Source organism: Ostrea edulis, chromosome 1, assembly GCF_947568905.1.
Source record: "Ostrea edulis chromosome 1, xbOstEdul1.1, whole genome shotgun sequence".
NCBI classification, from domain to species: Eukaryota; Metazoa; Mollusca; class Bivalvia; order Ostreida; family Ostreidae; genus Ostrea; species Ostrea edulis.
In genome coordinates this window covers 70,209,793-70,236,859 of record NC_079164.1, presented here as the reverse complement: position 1 = coordinate 70,236,859, position 27,067 = coordinate 70,209,793, and the positions used below count along the sequence as shown (strand labels likewise).

General features: G+C 35.4%; 1 protein-coding gene across 9 annotated transcripts in view; it reads right to left on the bottom strand.

Annotated features, from left to right (window-relative positions):
- LOC125683447 (centrosomal protein of 104 kDa-like) overlaps positions 1-27,067 on the bottom strand; it is a 35,935-nt gene that overhangs the window by 1,796 nt on the left and 7,072 nt on the right. For 3 of the 9 annotated variants that reach the window (XM_048924594.2, XM_048924602.2, XM_056158620.1), the window contains exons 5-28: positions 26,667-26,805; positions 26,135-26,200; positions 25,965-26,035; positions 25,701-25,810; positions 25,285-25,496; positions 24,804-24,831; positions 24,603-24,717; positions 23,170-23,244; positions 20,199-20,248; positions 19,569-19,651; positions 19,157-19,321; positions 19,000-19,061; positions 18,347-18,419; positions 18,007-18,072; positions 16,010-16,134; positions 15,121-15,355; positions 14,902-14,997; positions 13,580-13,627; positions 12,799-12,843; positions 8,866-8,892; positions 7,403-7,479; positions 7,018-7,126; positions 6,470-6,608; positions 2,863-3,009 (exon numbers count right to left, since the gene is read on the bottom strand). In XM_048924594.2, the coding sequence (XP_048780551.1) occupies positions 2,863-3,009; positions 6,470-6,608; positions 7,018-7,126; positions 7,403-7,479; positions 8,866-8,892; positions 12,799-12,843; positions 13,580-13,627; positions 14,902-14,997; positions 15,121-15,355; positions 16,010-16,134; positions 18,007-18,072; positions 18,347-18,419; positions 19,000-19,061; positions 19,157-19,321; positions 19,569-19,651; positions 20,199-20,248; positions 23,170-23,244; positions 24,603-24,717; positions 24,804-24,831; positions 25,285-25,496; positions 25,701-25,810; positions 25,965-26,035; positions 26,135-26,200; positions 26,667-26,805 (2,363 nt within the window). The remainder of the gene's footprint in view (positions 1-2,862; positions 3,010-6,469; positions 6,609-7,017; positions 7,127-7,402; positions 7,480-8,865; positions 8,893-12,798; positions 12,844-13,579; positions 13,628-14,901; positions 14,998-15,120; positions 15,356-16,009; positions 16,135-18,006; positions 18,073-18,346; positions 18,420-18,999; positions 19,062-19,156; positions 19,322-19,568; positions 19,652-20,198; positions 20,249-23,169; positions 23,245-24,602; positions 24,718-24,803; positions 24,832-25,284; positions 25,497-25,700; positions 25,811-25,964; positions 26,036-26,134; positions 26,201-26,666; positions 26,806-27,067) is intronic. The other 6 variants (XM_048924624.2, XM_056158632.1, XM_048924609.2 and 3 more) reach the window with 5 other exon arrangements.

Here is a 27,067-nt window from a genome sequence, read left to right as displayed (position 1 = left end):
GGAGGTTGTGACAAAATATTAGAGCAATACCTGTACCCAAAACGAAAAAAAGTCTGGAAAACTGTTTGATCTACTTCAACCCCTAAATTAGGTCATGGTGCATCAATCCAGCTGTTCATGCTAACTGAACTTGTATTCCTCCAAAAGGAAGCTTGTGACTAAATTTCAGTGCAATATCTGTATCCTAACAAAAAAGTCCGGAAAAACCGGTTAACCTACTTTTAGCCCGAAAGTAGGTCAAGGTACACTAATCCAACTCAAATGCAAAGTTAACTCCTACGCTTCTTGAGAAAGACCAAATTTCAATGCTGTACATGTATCTGTTACAGAAAAGTCTGGAAAACATTACCTTGGACTGACACATAGACAGACAGACAGACAGACAGACCAATCCAGCTGAAATGCAAACTGAACTTATATCCCTCAGAGAGGAAGCTTGTGACTAAATTTCGGGGCAATATCTGTATACGTAATGAAAAATGTCTGGAAAACTGCTTGACTTATTTTTAGCCTGAAAGTAGGCCAAGGACAGACCAATCTGTATCCATGATGAAACAAGAGGTACTGTGAGCAATGCTCACTAAGAATACCCCCCCGCTTACCCCAATCTCCCAAAGGGTGTTGGTAATAGGTATAAACTACCTCTTTTCTGAGTGTAAAAAACAAATGGCATGACAAACCGAACCATATTGCTACTTCGATATCCAGTGCGCGTGACCTTTGACCTTTTGACCCCAAAATCGATAGGGAACATCTTCATCCCATGGGTAGTCCATATGTATGATATGGTGACTGTAGGTGGAAAGGATAACGCTTTAGAGCCCGGAAACCATATTGCTACTTCGATGTCCAGTGCACTTGACCTTTGACCTTTTGACCCCAAAATCGATAGGGAACATCTTCATTCCATGGGTAGTCCATATATATGATATGGTGACTGTAGGTGGAAAGGATAACGCTTTAGAGCCCGGAAACCATATTGCTACTTCGATGTCCAGTGCGCTTGACCTTTGACCTTTTGACCCCAAAATCGATAGGGAACATCTTCATCCCATGGGTAGTCCATATATATGATATGGTGACGGTAGGTGGAAAGGATAATGCTTTAGAGTCCGGAAACCATTGCGTCTACAGACGGACGGACAGACGGACAACCTGATTCCAGTATACCCCCCCCCCCCCCCACAACTTGTTGCGGGGGGTATAAAAAGTCCAGAAAACTGTTTTACCTACTTTTAGCCCTAATGTAGGTCACAGACAGACAGACCAATCCAGCTGAAATGCAAGCTGAACTTGTATTCCTCCAAGAGGAAGCTTGTGACTAAATTTCGGGGCAATATCTGTATAGGAAATGAAAAATGTCTGGAAAACTGCTTGACTTATTTTTAGCCTGAAAGTAGGCCAAGGACAGACCAATCTGTATCCATGATGAAAAAAGTCCAGAAAACTGTTTTACCTACTTTTAGCCCTAATGTAGGTCACAGACAGACAGACCAATCCAGCTGAAATGCAAGCTGAACTTGTATTCCTCCAAGAGGAAGCTTATGACTAAATTTCATAGAGGATATCTATATTGCCTGTTTTGATATTTGGTTTATCCAACGAGTTGATATGGTGTATTTATTCGCAAGGCTTGCCGAGCGAATAAATACACCATATCAACGAATTGGATAAAGCAATTCAAAATACGCAATTATAGACGTTCTATTTATCTCATGCGTCTTCTTTTCATTTAATTTTGAGATGATCCCCAGTATGGTAGAAACAGCTGATTGAATTTGTTTTGAATCCGTGGCTCAGACGTCATGCTTAATCTGTCTTCCTTACGCGGGAAAAAATAGTGCGCTTATAATCCAATGTACAAAAGGGCATTTTTATCAAAGAAACCATGGATGAAATTGTTTTAGAAGGGTATAAAGTTTATAATTAATAATGGTTTTGCCATTCCAACAAAGTAACAACTATTGACCGAGTATTTATTTTTTGACGTAGGCCTGACCTTCTGATAAAAGTTTGATGTCGTTGTCTTTTTTAAATAAACATGTGTAACAACAATCAATGAAAGTAATATTTTAATGCAGCGTTATAAGAATGTTCAACAGTTTACAATGAAAAGTAGAAGTGTTTGTGCATTTGGATTTTATTTATGTAGTTTCTAAGGATCTGAGGGCGAGAGGAAAACCTGAGGCACTTTAAATAGGCCTAGCCTAGTAAGTAAAGCTGTTGAGATTTGTTACATTCAATATGCTTCAGAAAAAAGAGACAGTGCTGGTGAATACTTGGTACCATAGCATGTCGAGGTTCTTTCGATTATTCTTGTCCATAAGCGGTCGATTTCTTGTCGATGATAATAGTGTGCACATATTTTTGTTTTCTAATCGTAATTTTTGAGTAGTTATTGACCGAGTTGGCATTTTTATGGCCGGTAACTTGCATTATATGTCAGTGGGGACAACATCATTTTAATTTTGCTATAAAATAAATTCTAAAGAAATACAGAATAACAAGTTTTACGCTTTATTTCATGCATCGATATGCATAAACACAGAAAATATGTCATCCAAGCGGGGACAGTGTCAAAAGTAGTTCGGACCGGAAGTGCTTTATCAAACGGGCGTGTGATAAAGCTAATGCTTTATCTCACTTTCAATATACACCACACGTATGAGATAAACGGCAATATCTGTCCAGCTGAAATGCACTTACACTTCTTGAGGGAGAAATTGTGACCAAATTTCAAAGCCGTACTTGCATCCGTTATGGAAAAAAATCTGGATAACATGACCTCGGACAGACAGTGCCATAACATAATACGTCCGTCTGATGACGGGTGTATAAAAATGAAATTTATTTCTTAAATACCTGCAGTTGGTTGTTTATTGATCGCCAGTAATCGGCGGGGATTCTGCTTGCAGCCGTCCCTACTCATCAGATGAGACTTCCAGCCATCTTCTCCAGACCCTATGTTCTGGTGACACAGTGGACAGTGGTTAAAGCTTGATTTGGAAGCTGAGAAAATAATTGTAGGTAGTGATGTACAATGGAGTAGAAAATGATTATCAAACATTGGAATAATCAGATAGACAATAATCAAATATGAATTGATTATGACTGATATCATTTCATATTCAGAAAGCTTGTAAATACAATGTGTGAAAAATCAAATTAAATGGCTAAAACATCATTTTAGCAATTGTCAAAAAAAGTACATGAAAAAACTATAAAAGGTATATGTCAAGTGACATTGACCTTTACAAAAGACCTTGAGTGACCTTTGTCTGCAAGGCATTTCCCTATTACTAATTTGTGTGATATCATATGTTCTTAGTGACCTTGACCTTTATAAAATGACCTTGAGTGGCCTTTGTCTGAAAGCCATTTGCCTATTACACCTGTACTTATTTGGGTGATATGTGATCAATACCTGTTCAAAACTTTTGAAATAAAGAACTTTTTACTTATATAAGGTATATGTTCTGAGTGACCATGACCTTTTCAAAATGACCTTGGTCCAAAAGTCTTTGTATCACGGAATATTTGTGATAAATTATAATCAATTTCTAATGAAAGTTTTCGGAGATGGGAACTTTTATATAAAAAACTGTTGAAATAAGGAACTTTATTTGTTCTGAATGACCCTGACCTTTCCATAATGACCTTGAAAGACATTGTGGTCCAAAAGTCCTTATCTCAAGGAACATCTGCTATCAATTATATCAATTTCTGATGAAAGGTTTAGAAGGTATGAGCTCAGACATACATGAACATGATGGTGACTATATGCCCCCCCCCCCCCCCCCCCCCCCCCCCATTTTTCTGGGAGCATAAAAATTCAAAGTGTCTAATAAGCATAAAAATTCAAAGTGTCTAATATGCTTCATGAAGTATGCCACGTGAAGCGTCACAGTTCATACCCTCATGTATTTTTGAAAATGAAATTTATTTCTTACAGACCCTGAAACGTGCTACTACACCTTAAAAACGAACCGAACCGTTCCGTGCAAGAAACGAACCGTACCGTTCAAGAAACGAACCGTACCGTTCAGAAAGCGTGCAGGATAATATTATGCAAACCCCGCCCCCAAAAGCGTACCGTACCGTGCAGAAAGCGTGCAATTTATGTCACGTGACCCACTTTTTCAGCCACAGTATATTATTTTCACAATGGCGCCCGATGGGAAAGGAGGTCGTAGACTATCGCTGGCTATTCGAAGCATTATCCTCAAACATTACGAAGCTGGGTATCAACTGTGAAAATCACCGAGATGCTTAAAACATCTTTGATATTCTTTTTTTTAAAATTACTTTCCGTAAATGTCACATTGTTTCAGTGCATATATGTGTATGTATGTTTTCAACAAGTACCCAAGTTTTGACTGAATTATGCATAAAAATTCGTTTTATACTGTGAACTGTTAACAGAAATAGACGTCAGATCACTGCACGGATTTTGCATGCATGCTTCTGCAGCCAGTCCTGTGTACTGTGGATGTATATTTCACTTACAGACTTTTAAAGAGTGAACCAAGGGGCATTTCGTTGTTTTAACAGACTTTCTGTTTCAATCAATTCTTTTAAATTCAAGGGTGAAGTTAACTACAATACTGTAATAGTACTTACAAGTAGCCTATTTAATTTCTTCATATAATCAGGGACGTCGACGTCCCTGATAATGCTACTACACGTATGGCACAGGGCTTGCCGTAAGAAGATGAAATTGATATTTGTAGCGTTAATGTATTCAATATGTACTTTCCTACGTACAGTGTCTGAATCATATGAGAAATTTCTAGACCAATTAGAAAAATTGTCACGTTCTACACTGTAATATTTTCATTACTTTATTAGCAATAATTTTGACATATCTTTTTCTCTTCTACATTGATAACGACCCATATAGATAGATGTAGATTGGCGGATTTATTATATACACTAATAAACAATTTTTAATTACATCGACAGAGAAATAAATAGATACATACATGTGTAAAAGAATGTAAACAAGTTAAATTGATGCAAAGCATCAAATCGGCCGCAAAAAATTATTCATTTCAGCATTTTCAAGTATTTCAACAATATATAGAAAAGGTATATGAAACATTTTTATTGCAAACTATACACTTGCCTTACTTTTCTGCTAATTTTTTTTAAATTCAATTTTCAGTGATCAAAAATAAAGTCAGGGAAATGAAAATCGGACTTCGCGTGATAAAGGATAGGAATATATATGTATTATCATCATTTTATTTGATTCAAAGACAAATGCAACAGATATCTAACATTATTAATTATGAATGACTGAATGCTGACAAAAAAGGACGTACAAACTTCACGTGCAGATATCCTGGATCTTTCATAATGCCGATGATAAATCACAATAAATGTGAAGTGCAGAAAATAATCATTGTGTCATTTGCGACTTTAGTGTATTCAAAACAAAATTCACTTCTTCTTAAAAACTTTTCCAATTTAGGCACTGTAATTTATATCCGGAAACTTAATACGCTTTGTTTTTACACTTACGCACGCCCATGTCGGGGAGCAGTTCATGTAACAACTTTTTATAAAATCGTAAATTAATAAATGTCTGATGAGAAATGAAAAACAAATTGAAACGTAATAACAACCATTAAGACTTAGACTTAAGCAAATTCTAAAAACTTTTATTTATAACTTTATGTACGTTATCAATATGGAATTATTCCATCGAAGCAATAAAAAATAACGTCTCATTTCCCCATGTGCACATTCTAACACAACCACAAAAGCCGATAATAATCAAAGAGCAGAATAAGACCGATCGAGTGAAAACAAACTATCGAAACGTACAATTTATACGAAGTCAAAGCGTTCAGGCCACGCCCACCTCATTAATAAAACGTGCAAACCGTTCACAAAACGTGCAGCTATTTTTAGCAAACCGTACCGTGCAAGAAGCGAACCGTACCGTTCAAGAAGCGTACCGTACCGTGCAAGAAACGAACCGTACCGTTCAAGAAACGAACCGTACCATTCAGAAAACGAACCGTACCGTTCATAAAGCGTACCGAACCGTACCGTGCAACTGGTGTAGTAGCACGTTTCAGGGTCTGTAATTATACCTGTATCTGTTTTCATCTCCACTAGCATGATGTATGTCCTTTTGTTTTAACACATCTGATTTTTTTTTTAACTTATGATTTTCAATATCTCAAAGAACACTTGATTATTCTGATTACTGCACTTTCAGTGACTGCTAATCAAATTTCTGGCAATAATTGCAACATCTCTAGTTGTGGACCATTAATCTAATCAATCTTACCACCTTTCTTTTTTATAAACTTTCTTCCACATATAATTTCATTGTCAAGACAATGATTATTGATCTTAAATTGAAGACATTGAAAAGAAATATTTAATTTCAGATATTAAGACTTGCAATTGAAGGAAATAAGTTGTCTGTGTTTAAATTGTATAGAACAGTACTCACGATTGCAGCTTTTAGCAGCTATATGTTCGTCATAGTCTGACTTAGCAATGGCTTCCGAACACCGTGGACACTTGGCATAGTTGGATTTCGCCTCACACTCCGTCAGCAGATGTTCTGTGTAACTAGCAATCTCCACCACCTGTTACAGAAATCATAACACATTGCAGTAGGCCTGAAAATTGTTATTTCATTAATTCTAAGTTAACTTCTACACTGTAAAATAAAAAACCTTCTAATTGTGAAAAGGACTTCTTGGATATCATATCCCTAATTTGAAGAAAATCAAAGAACTTTCAGCTTTAATTCTGAGTATTATAGTGAATTATGGAAGATATATTCAGCCACTGTGTCTAATGACTCACCTGTTTACAGCCACTGTGTTTAATGACTCACCTGCTTACAGCCACTGTGTCTAATGACTCACCTGCTTACAGCCACTGTGTCTAATGACTCACCTGCTTACAGCCACTGTGTCTAATGACTCACCTGCTTACAGCCACTATGTCTAATGACTCACCTGTTTACAGCCACTGTGTCTAATGACTCACCTGCTTACAGTTGGTACACCTCTTCAACATTGGACAATGCTTCCAGTAATGCAGATCTAAACCTTCCTCTGTAAAGTTCTCATTTCTCTCTCCACAGAATATACAGATGCTGAAAAATTACAAACTCCATCAGTAGAAAGAAACCATTTTCCTTTGTTGTTTGAAAGAAATATAGATAAAATGACCAGACTTACTTGTCCATATTGTACATATAAATAAAATGACCAGACTTACTTGTCCATATTAATAAAATGACCAGACTTACTTGTCCATACTGTACATATAGATAAAATGACCAGACTTACTTGTCCATATTGTACATATAGATAAAATGACCAGACTTACTTGTCCATATTGTACATATAGATAAAATGACCAGACTTACTTGTCCATATTGTACATAGAAACATCATCATCATCCTTCTGTTTCTTTTTCTCGGCCTTTTTCTTTACATCAGTTTTCTGGAAAACAACTCGGAAAATAAGAAGGCTGGAACACAGTCTTCTGTAGCTTTATAATGAGAATATTTTACGCAGGAAGTTATAATATTTGAAATCAGGAAAGTACATGTGTATAATTACAACCATAAAAGAAAGATGGAAAATTAATTGATTAGATATCGACACTGAAACATTAACAAATTCAACAGCAATGACCATTTAATAAAAACTGAAACCTTATGTCTTCATTTTAATATCATTTCTTATTATTGAGCTTTAACAATCATTATTGTACAAACTGATATCTGAACTGCAAACTGTGTTGCCTATTTTGATGGAAATAAAGCAATTTACAGGATTTTGGTGAACAGGGTTAAATGCAATGGCTACTCAGTTGTAAACATAAAACTCGATCTTCTGAAAATCTGACAACAAAAATAATCAAGGAAGAACCAAGTTAATATTTCAGCTGAACTAAAAGGTTTAGGATCGAGGCAAAATTTATTACACTGATTATTTTCGCTTAAAAGACAAGAGTTAGATCACTTGATGTGGAAATAAATAATATATGCAAAATTAATTTCAAAACAAAAACCAACTCAATTTAGAAGAAAATACCAAAATTATTAACTGAAAGATGCAAGCCGTTTAAGAAATGAATTTCATTTTTGAAAATATATGTGGATTTGAATTATGATGCTTCATGCTGGCATACTTTAAGATGCGTGCTAGTGCTTCATGAAAAGTATGTCAGTGTGAAGTGTTACAGTTCATACCCTCATGTATTTACAAAAATGAACTGCATTTTTTATATTCACATTCTACTTTCATTTCTGTCGGAATTTCCAGTCGTTAAAATAGAAGTACTATATTTATCAAGATTCATATGCACATTTTTACAACTGCATCACATTTATGTGGAAATGACTATCATTACCATTGGTAAAGACATCAAAGGCAAAAATATTTGAAATTTGAATGTAATTCCATGCATACAACAAAGTAGATGTAGATTAATTAAAGCATCCTTCTCTAATAAAGCATAAACTATCAATTAATAAATTTTGAAACAAAAAAAATCATTTTAATGTACAGTAAACCGAGATAAAATAGTAACTTTAATAAAAAGGCATATTTGGATTATTGTCTCATTCAAGCATTTTCACTTGTCTCTTTTCAATGAATCTTTTTCCTGTTTGACTAAACACTATTATAGATGCAAACCCTGTGGTAATTTTTCCATTTCTTGCTGGACTTTACTTGGCAATTTTTTTCTTTGTTTTATCTGCATATATTGTGGATAAATGATTTCTACCGAAGCTAAATACAGATAACTAAATGAAAATGAAACAACAGCCTCCAAATGAAATAATAATTAAGGAATTAGGGGTGCAAACTTGTACCAACCATTTTCTTTGATGCAATGCTAGGTCTCTGAATAAGGAAATAAACATTTGATTGACAGTACATTGTATTTTAGAATCAGTACTAGATATCTTACAATCTTTAAATTTTAGACGATTTAAAATGACAAGCATGATGCTGCTTCCAAACAGTGACAATATCAGGTTAACCCCCATAACATACAAAGGATCATAACTCAACCCCCGTAACATACAAAGGATCATAACTCAACCCCCATAACATACAAAGGATCGTAACTCAACCCCCGTAACATACAAAGGATCGTAACTCAACCCCGGTAACATACAAAGGATCATAACTCAACCCCCGTAACATACAAAGGATCATAACTCAACCCCCGTAACATACAAAGGATCGTAACTCAACCCCGGTAACATACAAAGGATCATAACTCAACCCCCGTAACATACAAAGGATCATAACTCAACCCCCGTAACATACAAAGGATCGTAACTCAACCCCCGTAACATACAAAGGATTGTAACTCAACCCCGTAACACATACAGGATCATAACTCAACCCCGGTAACATACAAAGGATCATAACTCAACCCCCGTAAAATACAAAGGATCATAACTCAACCCCCGTAACATACAAAGGATCATAACTCAACCCCCGTAAAATACAAAGGATCATAACTCAACCCCGGTAACATACAAAGGATCATAACTCAACCCCCGTAACATACAAAGGATCATAACTCATTTAAAAGTGGGTCAATGGTAAATTAAAGTCAGTATATACACTGTAGTTATTTACTCAAAATCTAACATGGAAAATTTCATATCCATCGCCATCTAAAAAACAATAACCTAAAACATGTAAAAACTGGTTGCTAGGGTGCTCACTTTATAAACAGGAGGGTTTGGGCTCAATTCTTGATTCTGACAGCTGTGTCAAACTTATTAAGAAGTTTAACACAGGTAGTGACTGCTCCTATACTAAATGTCTGGCATTATTAGTGAAAGTCATGGGGTGTATTATATATGACTTTCAAAACAAATGCCGTGTGTTATGGTAGGTGTTGACATGGCAAAAAAAAAACCATCATTACTATGTCTTGAACACCATGCATAGGCCAAAATTTGTGGCCAATGTCCCTATATGAGTGAAAATATTTCAAATGTGATGCATAACAACAAGCCAACAAAGATATGTAAAAAGTGAGAAAAATGAATTCATTTTTTTTGCTTGTAAAAAAAAAAATAATGGGTCAATAGTAACAAAAGTTGAAGGATGGACAAATACATGAAGGATGGACAGAGATAGATGAAGAGAAAACCTAAAGTCTCCTCCAGTGTCTGAATGGATTGACAGGAGACAGGATTTTAAGCAAGATGTGTTTGTGAAACACTGTTGCCCTTGTATGGCAGCACAGTTGATAATGGCCATGGTTAAAGTTTTTCAAAAGTAGGTCAAACACCAAGATCAAGGTCACAAGATCAAACACCCTTGGTACCCAAAGAAAGGTTAATATTTTGCCACAAAGAATACATTTGTGAAATATGAAAGCCCTAGCAATAACCATTTAAAAGTTATGGCCAAAGGTAAAGTTTTCAAAAGTAGGTCAAACTCCAAGGTCAAGGTCATACTGTCAAAACTTTGCTACCTAAAGAATGGCCTTGTCAAAAGGAATATCCATGTGAAATATAAAAGCCCTATCACCAACCATTCAGAAAAGTTATGGCCAAGGTAAAGTGTTTTTCAAAAGTAGTTCAAAGCAATGTAAAGGTCACAAGGTAAACTATTTTGGTACCAAAAGAAAGGTTTTGTCACAAGGAATACACAGGTGAAATATGAAAGCCCTATTACCATCCATTTAAGAGTTATGCCAAAGTTGAAGTTTTAGTAGACAAATAGACAGACAGAACAAAAACTATATGCCCCTGAATCTCCAATTACAGGAATGTAGAAAAATATATTTGCAAAGCATGTCCCCTTTCCTTAATATTGAAATCCATGTTTAGAAGACATGGTGAACTTTTGACCTGAAAACCAATACAGATCATCTACAGAGGATTAATCAATTTGCCTGTGAGGTTTGATGACTATCTAGTAGAAGGTTCTTCAGTTCTCAGATGGATATAAAATACTGTTAAAAAACTGTGACCTTTTGATGTGAAAACCAATAGCTGTCATATACTAGTCATGATCATCTTGCCTAAAATGTTTGATGACAATCAGAGGGTCCTCTAGTTACTAATCACAAATCAAAAAGAACTTCGAAAGGCAGAGCATATCCCCTCACGGTGTATGTCCATAATCTTTTTCTAATAAGTCCTGTAGCATTGACCTTTAACCTTTTGATCCCAAAGGCAATAGGATTCTTTCTTTCTTGATAACAAAGCTATATGTGAAGTACATGTATGTATCAAATTAATTGAGCAAAAACAATGGGCCTGTAGAATGTGCAGTCCTGACATGACCTTGACCCCCAAATCGATAAGGTTCTTTCTCCCTTGATAACAAGCTACCTGTTAAGTATCAAGTCAATCAAGCAAACAATGTGGCCTGTAGAATGTCTAGTGTCTACAAGCACAGTATTACATACAAACCCACAAACGAACAGTCCTGGCCATTACAATAAATTGTGAGGGGATAATTAATGTATTCATGTTGCAAAACCCCATGAACTTTGACCTAAAAATCATTTCAGGGTCATGACTAACAATGCTTTTGGAAACTTTTCAAAGATGGGCTAAGGTAAACCTCTCCCTTTTTTCTCAATCTTTAACCATGAATATTTAACATCAAGATAGAATGAAATCCGGTCTTTTGGTTTAATAGTTTATAGTAAAAAAAATTGATGATAACTCAAAAGTGATCACACATTTTGAAGATATTCAGATATTCTAGGAACTTTGTTTGTAAATGTACGTTACAGCTTTTGGTAAAATGCAAATGTACTTGTAAGTTACGCATATACAGTGTATATACATCTATGTTTGAGTTTAGGACTTTAGTAAGACTTCGTCCTGGTAATCAGTCAGTGAGACAAAAACAGAATCTCTTGTGATCATTTGGACAACATACTCTTTACCGACAGATGTAAAGCAATATTCCCCACTCCTAAAATTGGGGCACGAAAATCCGAAAATTTACACTTAGTCTAGCAGCACAGTCAACACATTAAGACAAAACCCAATTTGTAGCACTGTATATCAAATTATTTTCATATAAGTTTATAGTTTCAATCATGGTGTTAAATTTCCATTTAAAAAAAAGAAATTCAGTAGTTTTCTTGTTTGGTGTATGGAAAGGACAGATGTCCTGACAATTGACAACTTTCAAATTGTCTGTGTCACTGATTTCTAAGGTTTCTTTTTTCTGTTTTACATACTGTATTATACAATCTTATTACATATGTATATATATATATTAGTACTACAGTAACTTGATCCGAAGAGTCGGATCACATCGAGTTCACAGGCATGGATCATCAGATCACACGAGACGCGAAGCGTCGACTTTGATCTGATGATCCGCGCCTGTCAACGAGACGTGATCCAACTCTTCGGATCAAGTTACTGTAGTAATGATAAATTTATTATATACCCCCTATGCATTTTAAATCCACATTTATATGATACTAAATGTAATCCAAATGATCAAAAATACAGACATACAGTGAAATTATGTTTTGTGTATGCAGTTTTGTTTGTGACGCGGCCATTATTTTAAGCAAAAAACGTTGCGTTGATGCATTGTGACGGCATCAGTTTCAGAGGATACTGATACGGAATCAGAAAACCACAGTGTGGTGATCCAGAAAACCGGATCACACGCTGTGAAATCCACAGTATCAAAGAACGATACATTGATGGGTATATAATAAAATACAATATCGGTTGAATTTCATTGAACACACACTGCAAGATACAAAGCAGCATGAAGAGAGAGAAATGTGATACTTACTCGTGGGGCAGCTTTCTTGGAATCTAACACTGACTCGTCAACTGGCTGAAGAAAGTAAACAAAACAAACTATATTTTCTAATATTGCTAGCTGTTGTACGCGAATAGTATTTGCCCCATACATAAACCTTACAAAATTTGACACATAGAATGACAACCATATGTGAGAAGAGATACAATGTCCGGGTCGTTCTACTTTAATTATTATTACATATTTTGATATATTTTTTCTATAGAGAGTACCCAGATTAAACTGACGCATAAAAGCCCACACTGTAAAAAGTCAGGGACTATTTTAACTCATTTTGTGATGTCACTTCCGCTCACAAATTATAATGGACTTAAACACTTTGTCAACTGCTGAATATGTTAAAGGAATGTGCACTTCAAAAGTTAGAAGTACTACATAAAATTTGAGAAAATATATAATATAAAGGCCTGTCTTCTTTACTGCACAAAGGCCTTGGGAGGGCAAATTTTCTGACATTCAGTTGATAACTTATAATCAGTACATTTTATCTCTTCCCTTTGACACATACAATAACAGAATCTAATGAGATAAAGAGTTCTAACAAATGGTTCTACTCAATATACACCTACATGTATATACTGTGTATCTAGCTCAAATATTTCAAAATTACACAACATTTCAAAGTAAAAGCTGTCACTTTAGCAGTAGAAGACTTCTACACATACAAGTATCACAATGAGAAATTGAAAAAGCTCTAGGTACACCTAAAGTAAAAAACACTGACACAATCAACAGCGTTCTACTGGGCTACCTTCAGTTTGGGTTTGAGTTTTTTAGGCCTAGGAGAGGGTTGGTAATCCTGGAGGTATCATACAAAAAGTAAAAACAGAAATACAAACAACAGCTTCCTTGTACAACTACATGTACCTGGTGATAATAACCACCAAATCGCACTTTACAAACATATTCTGATACAATGTACATATACAGTGGAGCTTCGGTAATCGGGACGCCATTAATCCGGACACTTCACCTTCCGGACGATTTTTCTAGGGAACGGAATTTTTATACGTTATTTTGCATCATTAATCCGGAAATTCGCGTTCCAGATCCGGACGGTCATTAATTACTACAAAACGTTAAAATGCATTGAAAATTGTACCGTTAATCCGGACGATAATTTTCTTGAGGGAAGGTCTGTGTCGGTCAATTTTAGCAAGGCGTAAATTATAAAGAAAACAAGCCAAACTGTCTAATAGATGTGATTATCTGTATCCTGTCAACACCAGGTGGTGTATGATGATATGTCAGTTAGATAGCGCATGCCGATCGAGACATTGTATTGCCAATTTTTGCACATAAGATCTGTATTCCGCGTAGTGTTGAATTTTGTGAATAAATATGTAGCACATTATTTTATTAAACACCATGCCGTAATGATATGATATTTATTTGAAGTGCTAATATACATGTAAAATGTAAACATGGGCAAATACACTGCACACGTATATTTCAATTTTAATGCTTTGAAATGCATGTAAATGTTAACATTGTTATAATCTATTTACTAATGCGAATGGTTAAATTCAATGATAGAATGCGTTTAATTCATTACGCATCAATAAAGTAAGCAGATTGGTTACTTATGTAATGATAGAAAATATTCGATTCAATTATCCGGACACTTCATTTATCCGGACGATTTTGCTGGGAACCAAAGTGTCCGGATTAACGAGGCTCCACTGTACATGTAGATCCCATTTCGAGATACTACCTTAATTCACATACCGTAGATTCCTATATATATATGTGAGGAATTCATAATCTCGCAATTTAGCAAAAAGCACCATTCACAAAATAAAACTACTTTCTTTTAAATTGCCGAAATACATATAAAAACTCTTGATCAACAGTTCACTCACAAATTCATGTTCTTGCAATTTCATGTTTACGAGTCATTTTGCAATATAAAGTACTTATGTAATACAGAATCTACAGCAAGAAACTGCAACCTTTGAAAGTGCACAGAATGTGAGCTTTGTTACCTAACTTCATATTCAAAATATGCCAATTCAGAGGACATGTAAAGTGCAATCTATGTTATAATTATGTACAGTGTGATATCCTCCTCACCTGTTTTCCGGATGCCATGTCCTTCAGCTGCTGAAGCTGTTGTTGTAGCATGTCAATTTCCTGCTGTTTCTTTTTCTCATCATCTACCCTCTTTTTCTGAAATTTTTGTTTGACAAAATCCAATCTCATGTAAGGTGAATAATATACAATGTATAAAATAAAATTAACCTGGTAAAAGAACAAACCTCCTATCTTATCCCTGTAGATTCAGAAACCCACCTTTAAGTCTCCCTTGCTAGGTTTTCCATCCACTTTGTCAAAGTATTCATACAGCTGTCTATACAGAGTGATTTTGCGATTTTTTTCATTGTCAGGTGGGAGGTAGTCTTTGACTGGGTCCTTAACCTCTCGATAGAGATCCTTAATGATCCGTTCAGCCACGTCCCTGACCTCCCCAGAATTGTGCCCCAGTGCTGTCACACAGAACTGCATCAGGTTATCCACCGTCAATCCACTGAAAACAAGATGTGTTTGTGAAGCACTATACCCCTGACTGTGGTCAAGTCTGATAAAATTTAAAGTTGCGAACATATTGACAAATATGTCCCTGATCTTTGATATAGGGAGCATAAATTTATGAGGAGATGACACTTGATGAAAAGTACAGTTTCCACAAAATGGAAACCATATGGAAACCTTGCGGAAACCTGATAGCTAAGTTTCACATATGGTTTACATAATGCGTAAACTATATAACAATTTCCACAAGTTTCCGCAGAGTTTCAGTTTGTGTAAACTTCACAAAATATTTCCAAATGGTTTCCGCAATGCATAAACTTGTGTGGAAATGATGTATCTGGTCAAGTAAGGAATATCAGTAATTTACAGAGTTTTACTTCTAGTTTCTGCACTCCGTAAACCCTTGTAAACTTGAAGTTTCCAAACTGAAACCTTGTGTAAACCATCTGTTTTCTTAATTTTCCGCAGTTTCCACACCATGGAAACCATAGTTTTCATGCAGTGTGATGGTTTTAAACTGTATAAAAAACAGTTTGCATTTCTGTCTAATACTGAATGATTCTGTTTGATCATCACAATATTACAAATCTGGAGTTTTTATACACTGTAATCAGAACGTGGTTTTGTTTGTTTTCCTATGACAACTGACCTGTTTGATTTGATCCCCAGCTTTTTGTACAGTGCCTCGACTATTTCACACTGGGACTGGGCCTGTCGAGGAGCCAGGGTCAGTTTAAATGGCTTCACACACTCATGGGGCACTATGTTGGTTGGCTGTAATTTAATAGTGGAATACATTTAAGGATTATCAACATCAAGTAAATAATTTATTTTCAGTAATATTCCCAAAAGTATGATTTATAATTCATTTTCCAAATTAGGGCCCTCTTGGGCATACAGCATACATGACTGTTAACATTTCAATGTGCAATGTTTATAAAAATGATAATAAAAAGAAAAGAATAAAAAAGCAGAATATGCACTATCAGTATGAGCTCAAACAATGTTCATAACATGAGACATTTTGAACATGATGATACTTAATGTATTACATGTAAGTACCACCGTGTATCCTAATGCAAAACAGTCAGAAATACACACAGGATGAAAATATATACATGTACATAACAATACTACATGTAATAATATTGTTATGTACATGTATGCTAAATTTTGAATTATAACTGAAAGGGGGGGGGGGGGGGGTTGTGATGAGAAGTGATCATTATTAAAAACACATTAGAAATCAATATTGTCAAAAAAATACTAAAAGTAAGGTATGAAGATTAGAAATTCTCTTTGCAAACCTCTTTTGCACTACCTTTTGCTATAGTTAGTGTTTTTTAGCATTTATGCGTGTTTTATTGGCTGGGCTACTGTGTCATGTGACTAGTCAGCCTGTTTTAAACACTATCTAGTCATTTTGTAGTTATTAAGTCAATTATCTGATGTCAGCCCAGCCAACTCATTGTTACGTATGATTAGGTGATATGCAATTTTAGTTGGTAGTCATTTGTTATTTCAATAAATAACAAATTCACACAATGGTATTCTTTCTTCTCTTTTCATTTGTAATGTACAGCAAAAACAAGCTGCAAATTACCAGAATTGTTTTTTCTTATTTTCTTTGTGCAAAATTTTAAATATGAATGATTTTTCTTGTGGTATTTAGAACTGCTAAGAATACATGTTGAATACAGAGTTTAGGGGTACATATTATTGTACAAACATCATAAAAATAAATTAAACAAGAGGTACTGTGAGCAATGCTCACTAAGAATACCCCCCGCTTACCCCAATCTCCCAAAGGGTGTTGGTAATAGGTATAAACTACCTCTTTTCTGAGTGTTGCTACTTCGATGTCCAGTGTGCATGACCTTTGACCTTTTGACCCCAAAATCGATAGGGAACATCTTCATCCCATGGGTAGTCCATATGTATGATATAGTGACTGTAGGTGGAAAGGATAACGCTTTAGAGCCCGGAAACCACATTGCTACTTCAATGTCCAGTGCGCGTGACCTTTGACCTTTTGACCCCAAAATCGATAGGGATCATCTTCATCCCATGGGTAGTTCATATATATGATATGGTGACTGTAGGTGGAAAGGATAACGCTTTAGAGCCCGGAAACCATATTGCTACTTCAATGTCCAGTGCACTTGACCTTTGACCTTTTGACCCCAAAATCGATAGGGAACATCTTCATCCCATGGGTAGTCCATATGTTTGATATGGTGACTGTAGGTGGAAAGGATAACGCTTTAGAGCCCGGAAACCATATTGCTACTTCGATGTCCAGTGTGCTTGACCTTTGACCTTTTGACCCCAAAATCGATAGGGAACATCTTCATCCCATGGGTAGTCCATATATATATGGTGACGGTAGGTGGAAAGGATAATGCTTTAGAGCCCGGAAACCATTGCGTCTACAGACGGACGGACGGACAGACAGACGGACAACCCGATTCCAGTATACCCCCCCCCCCCCCACAACTTGTTGCGGGGGGTATAAAAACCACATCAAAGAAAATTTTCTATGACTTGATGGTTTTGTATAAAGTAATAATACTGGATAAAAAAAAAATCAAATGAATATTTTAAAAGTGTTCACTTTATAAATCTAAAAGGAGCAAAGCGACTAACCTTGACTTCTGAGAAGCTAGCCTCCTCCAACACAAAGCTCTTTGAATCCTCACGACATCTAGCAGCCTGACCAATTAAAACATATCAAGAAATGTGTAATTTCAAAATGCATTCACAAGTAAACCTACATGCATGAAATACAGCAAAAACAACTGCTACAATTCTGTATAGCTGAGTTTCAAACTGTGAAATTATCATTTATTGAAAACTCAATTTCCCTATTGAACCTTACAGTGATTTCATCGCAAATTATCTCACTAGTACAAATATTAGTACTAATGCCTAATACCAATACTTGGATACGTAATGTCCTCATTATGACAATGGGACTATGACTCACAGTGTCTCCTCCCTTGTGTAGGAGGTTGGGTATTGTCTTCTCCACAGCATAAATAGTGTCCTGTCTCTGTAATCTGTAAAGGACAGACATCTATAAATGTTTTACCTTCATATATTTCACATTACTACAGAATAATGTGAACCTGGTGCTGTATAACTCAATTCTGTCAATATTGACCTAAATTTTAAAAAGTAAAACTTGTCTAATGCAGATATGCTTGGTAACATAACAAATCTTCTGATTAGACAACATCCAGAATAAAAAGTATTTTTTATGATAGAATTCAGAATATGTGTAGAGTTAACAACATTCTGGTCTACACAACATCTGAATTAGACAAGTTTTACTGTATAAGCATGCAAGATCAGAATCAGAGGATATGTACAATATTTAGAAATTGAAAACTTTCAAATTTACTTTATTTTGTCAAAAAGTGCAGTTTTAGTTGAAAGCAATCTGAGAAAAATTAAAAAACCCTGCTGGACTCGAACATGCGATCTACAAGTTCAGCAGTCGACGTGCTAACCATTCTGAGCTACTCAACTAAACAAGAAATTTTTAAATGAATAGACAAATATTGCTGATATTTATATTTCCATCCATGTTTTAAAAGGAAGTCAGCCATTATGACGATGTAAAGCAAACAAACTTACTTGTGTTGTGGAATGTATTCATTCAGTATCATTCTCAGCAGATGTAAACCAGCCTTGAACACCTGTCAAAATCCAAAATCAAAACTTTTAATTCAGCTTTCAGCCTTCACAATAGAAACAAAAATGTGAAGAGACCCGTTTCATATAACTGACATACAGCATAGACTTTGTCGTCGACGGCTCTCTTGACTAGGAAGATTCCCGCCTTCAGCAGGTTTCGACACTCCTCTTTCGCTGAGACATTGCTCTCCTGCATCTGTTTGTACACTGCCAGCAGAGCATCCTCCCTATAGGACCAGGTCTTACTATAGGCTTTCGAGACCTACACAATTCAACAATTCAGTGAAAGCTCATTTGGAAATGAAAAACCATGTATATGTATGATATTTGCAACAACAACATATATATTTTTATTTTTAAATTTCATTATCATTTACTCACATAATAAAATAGTCAGGGTCTTAACAAGCCCTAACACACCCAATAACGACACATCATCCAATAAATATTCTAGAAATGTATTATGTTCAAGTTTAGTGACTGTCATTACAACATTAATCAGAACAAACCAGAGGTTCTCCAAAAACATCGATGGCATAAGAGGCCTCCCTCAGCTCCTTCTCCCCCAGGGGCTCAGGTTCTCCAGTGATACCTACAACATCAACAGCATTAGCAAAAATATCCTCGCCAAGTTTGTATTTAAAATTTTGTTTTACAGCACACAAACTGAAAAAATAAGCTGTCTATGTAAAGGATAGAGAGTAAATATACAAGATTTCACCGAAAGCATCATACATGTAATACTATTTACAAATTATGAGGCTGATTATTTATCTCAGAGAAAGAGAAAAGATGATCCTATATGCAACCTGCATTTTAGAAAGTACGGTAAACATATACCAAGTACATTTGAACTTTGGTATCTTAAACAACGATATCTCAAATACCATGGATACATGTATGTCAAAATGATCCAAAAGTCCCAACCACTTATACTGTATTTTCCCCTTGATATCTTAAATCCTCAGATATCTTGGAAGTTTTTTCTCAGTCCCATAGAGTTCGAGATAACAAAGTTTGACTGTATTTACAATTAATCACAGTGAATTAGCTACATGGTATATAAATGAAAGGGTGACTGGTCAACTTGTTGACTTTGATTGATGTAACTGTTCTGCTAGGTAAGTAAAGAAACTCACCTGTACTACTCTCAGGAGGGGGGTCCTCTTCCTCCGGAACAGCTGGGGGTCTGCAATAAGGAGGCGGCTTATGTCATGCATGAATTAAAAATATTCAGACAATTCTACTGCATATAATGGTATCTTAAAAATGATGAACAAGATCTTGAATTACAATACAATACTGATATACAGCACAATCAAATTATGAGAATGACTTAAATTTTATCTACTATACACTGTCATGATTTATGCTGCAAATAAAGATTATCGAAGCAGTTGTTTTCATAAAGAAAGAAAAGAAAATAATTAAATTATTACAGAGAAAGAACTGTTATAAGGTCACTCAAATCCACTCAAAAGCACACATCTTTCTACAGAGAAACTGCTTCATAATTACCTAAATCATACATTACAAATTAAAATTCAATTTCACATTCAGGTAATTATATTCCTTTCAATAAGCAGATGTTTCAAATATATAATTGAGATGTAAGGATGTTGACAAAATCCAAGTTTCATTTATCCTTGTACATAAAATGAGCTGGGTCATTATCTCATGTAGGAAATCAGGAAAATTGTGCGAGTTGCAAGGTTCATGCAAATGTTTAAACAGAACCGGTAAATGCGTCTTGGTTTTATACATCATGTCTTTTTCTTTTTTGAAAAGCAATAAGCACCAGTTGAAAGAATAAAAGTAAAATATCTATATCAACTAGCACAAATGTTTTTTTTTGCAATCTAAACAACAACTAGTACGTACATAAAATCTTTTGCCAGATCAGTTGGTTTGATATAGCGCTTTGTAAAGCTTGTAAAATTATAAGTATATATATTGTACTTAACATGCTACACAAGTACATGGTATAATGGCTACAGAGTGCAATGTAATGGAAGTCTTTGTCATCAAGCAATCACTGTATTTGTAAACATACACGTGATTCCCACAGATTGTCCGGATGACTCCCGGATTGTCTGGAAGACTCACAGATTGTCCGGAAGACTCCCTGATTGTCCAGACGACTCACGTATTCAGGTCTTTAAATAACAACTTCTGTCTGGGGTTCACAATATCACAGATTTTCGTTCGATTACAATTGTGATAATATTTAATAAAATAATAGTATTGAAGAATGTAAAAGTCAAAATCACTAGTGAGTCTGTGAGGAGACTGTAAGTTGTTATCTACACAATTATCACTAGTGAGTCTGTGAGGAGACTGTAAGTTGTTATCTACACAATTATCACTAGTGAGTCTGTGAGGAGACTGTAAGTTGTTATCTACACAATTATCACTAGTGAGTCTGTGAGGAGACTGTAAGTTATTATCTACACAATTATCACTAGTGAGTCTGTGAGGAGACTGTAAGTTGTTATCTACACAATTATCACTAGTGAGTCTGTGAGGAGACTGTAAGTTGTTATCTACACAATTATCACTAGTGAGTCTGTGAGGAGACTGTAAGTTGTTACCTACACAATTATCACTAGTGAGTCTGTGAGGAGACTGTAAGTTATTATCTACACAATTATCACTAGCGAGTCTCTGAGGAGACTGTAAGTTATTATCTACACAATTATCACTAGTGAGTCTGTGAGGAAACTGTAATTCGTTATCCACACAATTATCACTAGTGAGTCTGTGAGGAGACTGTAAGTTGTTATCTACACAATTATCAGTGTAATACTGCCCATTAGGTCATTTATCTTTATAGGAAGACTGAGCCGCACTGGGAATTTGGATGAGGCATAAAATTATAGGACAATAATTATCATAATTACATGGGAGTTTACTTTGAAGATCCTCCAATCTGAGTAGTCATAACATCCTCAAGACCTTTGTATACAGTACGCCACCCTCTTTTTTTATATGGAATATGACGATATTTGATTCCTAAGACAATAACCCATTAAGGAGTGCTACACCAGAGAAATTTTATATGGATGAAAAGTGGAGGATATGTACAATATTTTGAAATTGAAAACTCAAATTTACTTCATTTAGTCAAAAAATGCCGTTTTTGTAGAAACTAATCTGAATTTTTTTTTTTTAATTCACTGGACTTGATTCTGCGATTTAAACATCAGCAGTTGACGTGCTAGCCTACTTACATGTAGCTACTCAATGATATTTAAAATAAATGGACAAATATTGCTGATATTTATATTTTCTTTCATGCTTTGAAAGCAAGTCAGCCATTATGACAATGTAGAGACTACCTCCTTCATCAGTTACAAGTTTTCAAACCATCCAACATTTTTTTGACCAATTAGTCTTTGCCATCCCAAGTTTTCATGCAACATGCTGGTTTGATACAGCTCTACCTGTGCTTGTGATGGCATGTGTAATCGACTGAACTTGAACATGCAGAGATTAATCATTTACTAGATATGTATATACATAATAGTGCACAGTGTTAAATAAGTGTTATTCTACAAAAATGCAATGCCTTTCTACTGCAATTAATATTGCCATGTCTTAACATGACTGTACCGTGAATTGGTGACTAAATTATTAAAACAACAGTTTACATAGAAGCCAGTGAATGATTAGCGAATTTCTTTGGTCTAGTTGCTCAGCACTGCAACCTGAAGACAGATAAACACATGACCACACACAATGTAACAGTGATTCTGATTGGTTCAACAACATAGCAGTAACTCTGTCACACAACAATAGTTCATGACGTACTTGTATATCCATAAACAAGTATCAGGTTTGGTTATTATACAATAACACAACCATACAAAAAGTTTAATTACTGCAAACAAAATCTAAAAGTTACGAAATTATATCTTGAAGAGCTTTTTCCTAATTGACTTTATTCAGCTGTGTAACATAAATATGCTTGATATAATATTGTTAGGAAATTTCAATCTCTGCCCATACGATCACTGTTGGAAGAGTTGTCGCAACCAGAATCACCGATATATATAGCATCCAATGAGGAACAAGGAAATAAGAGCCACACCAGAACGAGTAGATACTCACTTGACCGGTAACAAGCGCTCATCATAAGGGGTTCTAGGAGGGGGTGGGGAATCACTGGACGGTTTTGCGTCTTTACTGATTTGCAAAGAAAATAGGTCAGTCGAACAGCTGCTCTCAGTTACAAACAGAGGACTATTTCTAGACCACTATCCATGTATGTACATGTAGCATTGTCTGATATCTCGTGAAATCTAACTGGAGTAGATGTACATGTAGTGTTGTCTGATACATGTATCTTGTGAAATCTAACTGGAGTAGATGTCTGATATCTTGTGAAATCTAACTGGAGTAGATGTCTGATATCTTGTGAAATCTAACTGGAGTAGATGTCTGATATCTTGTGAAATTAACTGGAGTAGATGTCTGATATCTTGTAAAATCTAACTGGAGTAGATGTCTGATATCTTGTGAAATCTAACTGGAGTTGATGTCTGATATCTTGTGAAATCTAACTGGAGTAGATGTCTGATATCTTGTGAAATCTAACTGGAGTTGATGTCTGATATCTTGTGAAATCTAACTGGAGTAGATGTCTGATATCTTGTGAAATCTAACTGGAGTAGATGTCTGATATCTTGTGAAATCTAACTGGAGTAGATGTCTGAAATCTTGTAAAATCTAACTGGAGTAGATGTCTGATATCTTGTGAAATCTAACTGGAGTAGATGTCTGAAATCTTGTAAAATATAACTGGAGTAGATGTCTGAAATCTTGTAAAATATAACTGGAGTAGATGTCTGATATCTTGTGAAATCTAACTGGAGTTGATGTCTGATATCTTGTGATATCTAACTGGAGTAGATGCACACTGATTGTCCAGAAAAAGGACTTCCCCACAACTTAAACAGTGTACAACAAGTAACAACATAAAATGTGTTGATGAGAGAACCACATATCTGAGACTTAATTTTATTACAGCTTTGTAGGACAAGTACAAGTCTGTAACGTGAACATTTTAATCATGAAATTATTACCATCCCCCCCCCCCCCCAACCAAATAAGAGTGAAAACAAATCCAATAATATTTCCTATGCAAAAATTTTCAAAAGTGTTCTATAAAATTCATGCAATAAATAAATGTAAAATATGAATCAAAATCAAATATATATCTTCTAAAAGCAATTTGATATAAAAATAAACAAATTTTAATAAAACAGTGAAGGAAAGCTGATACACTATCTTAAATAAGAACTGCTGTTTTGTGGCAATGGTTTCAGAAGCTCTACAAAATGTTTACATCAAAATAAAACTTTAAATACTACATCAAGTAATCTACATGCATATTATCACAATATAGAAATCTACATGTGCATTACATCAATTACAACAGAATATACGTACACTACAAAATTGGATTGCTTTTAAAATTTCTTATCATTTATATTCAATTGTGACAACACATACTGAACAAGGATCAATAGGCAATGACCTACCTTTTCATGGCTGGGAGTGGTCTCTCATCATAGGGAGTTCTGGGGGTTGGGCTCTGGGGTGGGGTCCTGTACGAAAGTTCCTGTAGGCGTGGTGGAGTTGGCTGACGAATGGGTTCTGAAATAACATGGTCAGAATGAACAGGAAATGTGACAGATGTACTACATGTATTAGAATGAGAGAAATCTAAATATCCATCTTACCTAAATCAATGTTTTGTGGATGTCTCGACTGCAAATAGAATATAAACTGGTATAGAAATTTAATTTAATTTGGCATTCATTACATTTGTAATACTATAGATAGGTTATAGTCGCAAGGCCTTTTCATTGCATATTTCACAAGATTACAAACTTTTAAATTTTGCTCTCACGATATTTTCTCATGAATCCAATCAACAACTAACAAAAAGATCTTCTCACATATACATGTAAATGTTAACCTTGCCCAAATGCCCTGTAAACTTCTAGATCCACAGTGCAGAGTGTTAAAAGTAATAAAAATACTTCAGTAAATTCAGAATACTTTCCCCCATTCCATAAGGTAAGCACGAACTAGAACAAATAAAGATGTAATTCTCTTTATAAAGTACATGTATCTACCATTGTAAAGGATGTAGAATTATCAGTACTTAGCCCTGATGTTTCTAATAGGTAATGAATGCAGTTCTATATCAGTACTAACCCCCGATGTTTCCAGAAGGTCTGGTAAATTCAGATCTTTGTAGACCTGTAATCTATATTCGTCCATCTGGACCTTCTTCAGTTTGGCTTTGTCGTAGTCCTCGTTTTCCACAGCCTGTCGTTTCTCCACTTCATATTTACCCAGCTTCTCACCAACCTTCTGCAGTTCAGATATTGCGCCCTTCAACTTCTTAGCATACTCAAATCTCTCTTCTGTAATTTACAATCGAAAACTGTCATGTAAAATCAAAATCTGCAGTATATGATGACTCTTGCTGCATTTTCCATTATTCAAACAAATTTACCCCCCCCCCCTCTCCCTCTCATATCTTCTTTTCAGAGACATTAACATTTATTTAACATGTTATATCTTAGTGCAAGAATGAATTATATGTTCCAATAGAATGCAATTCTTACGTAAAACTGCCTCTTGTTTTTTCTTCTCTAACTTTCGGATGATGCCTGCAATCTCAGGATCTTGATACATGTCAAAAGCCAAATCATCCAGAGGTGAAATGAAATCCGGCCTGTTCAAGAAGTGCATCAAATTACTCTCCTACAGCCACACATGAACATACTAATCTTTATAGTCTATAATTTTCCTGTTATGTTAACTTGACGAAGAAATATGAAACTGTCTGCAATTTTGCATAATTAGCTTTACTGCCTGGTTGAACTTACTTATTGTACAGTCCCTCTAACGACGGGTCACCCTCGATGGCCTTCCTCTTATCATTATCCAGGAACAAATCCTGTTAAGATAATCAATTGGGATTGTGATTACAAACTGACGTTGTCAATGCTTTCAAATGATATTCAGTTACCACTGTGAATGAGATATGAGCACTTACTGGGTCCGTGATTCCTAAAGGCCGTTTGATATCATCTCCGATCACGTTGATAGCAATAACACCAACCTAACAAAAACAATTCAAACTCATTTCAATCTCAACATTTATTGCATAGTCAAATCAGAGTACAATGTACTTAGTTTGATAGCAATAAAAACTCCTTGTTCAGAATAAACAACCTGATTAACACATGCCCTTCATTATAATTAATAATACATGAAATTATTATTTGTCTAGAGTGTGATTGATTGATTGTATATTGTTGAGAATTTTTCACTCATATGGAGACATCACCATTGCCATTGAAGGGCTGCAAAATTTAGGCCTATGCTCCGCACTTACGGCCTTTGAGCAGGGAGGGATCTTTGTCATACCACACTTGCTGTGGCACAAGGCCTTGGTTTTTGCAGTCTCATCTGAAGGACCACACCATTTAGTCACCTTTTACGACAAGCAAAGGGTACTGAGGACTTATTCTAACCCAGATCCCCACAGGATGTCTAGAGTGTGAAAGTTGGACATGGGGAGATACCTGGTTGTATATGTTGTACTTGTTGATGTGGTTTTTGTGGATGTTCAGTTTGAGGTATAGTCCGATGGCGTCCACGTGGACTGACTTCAGCTCCCGGGCCTTGTAGCCCGTCTTCTCATTGTCAGACAGAGACACATATCTGGGAAGGAAAAGAATTCCGATATTTAATACACATACATTCTTAATGGATATCTTATTTATTTACTTCTTGCAAATGCTTTCAAAATAATATATATAAAAGATAATTTTGGTATCCAATGAATTTGGCAGATTTATCTTGAAAGAATATTTTGAAATACTGATGCTTTATTTTTTGGTGGATTTTCGTTCCATACAATTATGATTACCTGAAGTTTATGTGAATGGAAACTTTTGCACTTTGATATTTTGCAAATCATCAG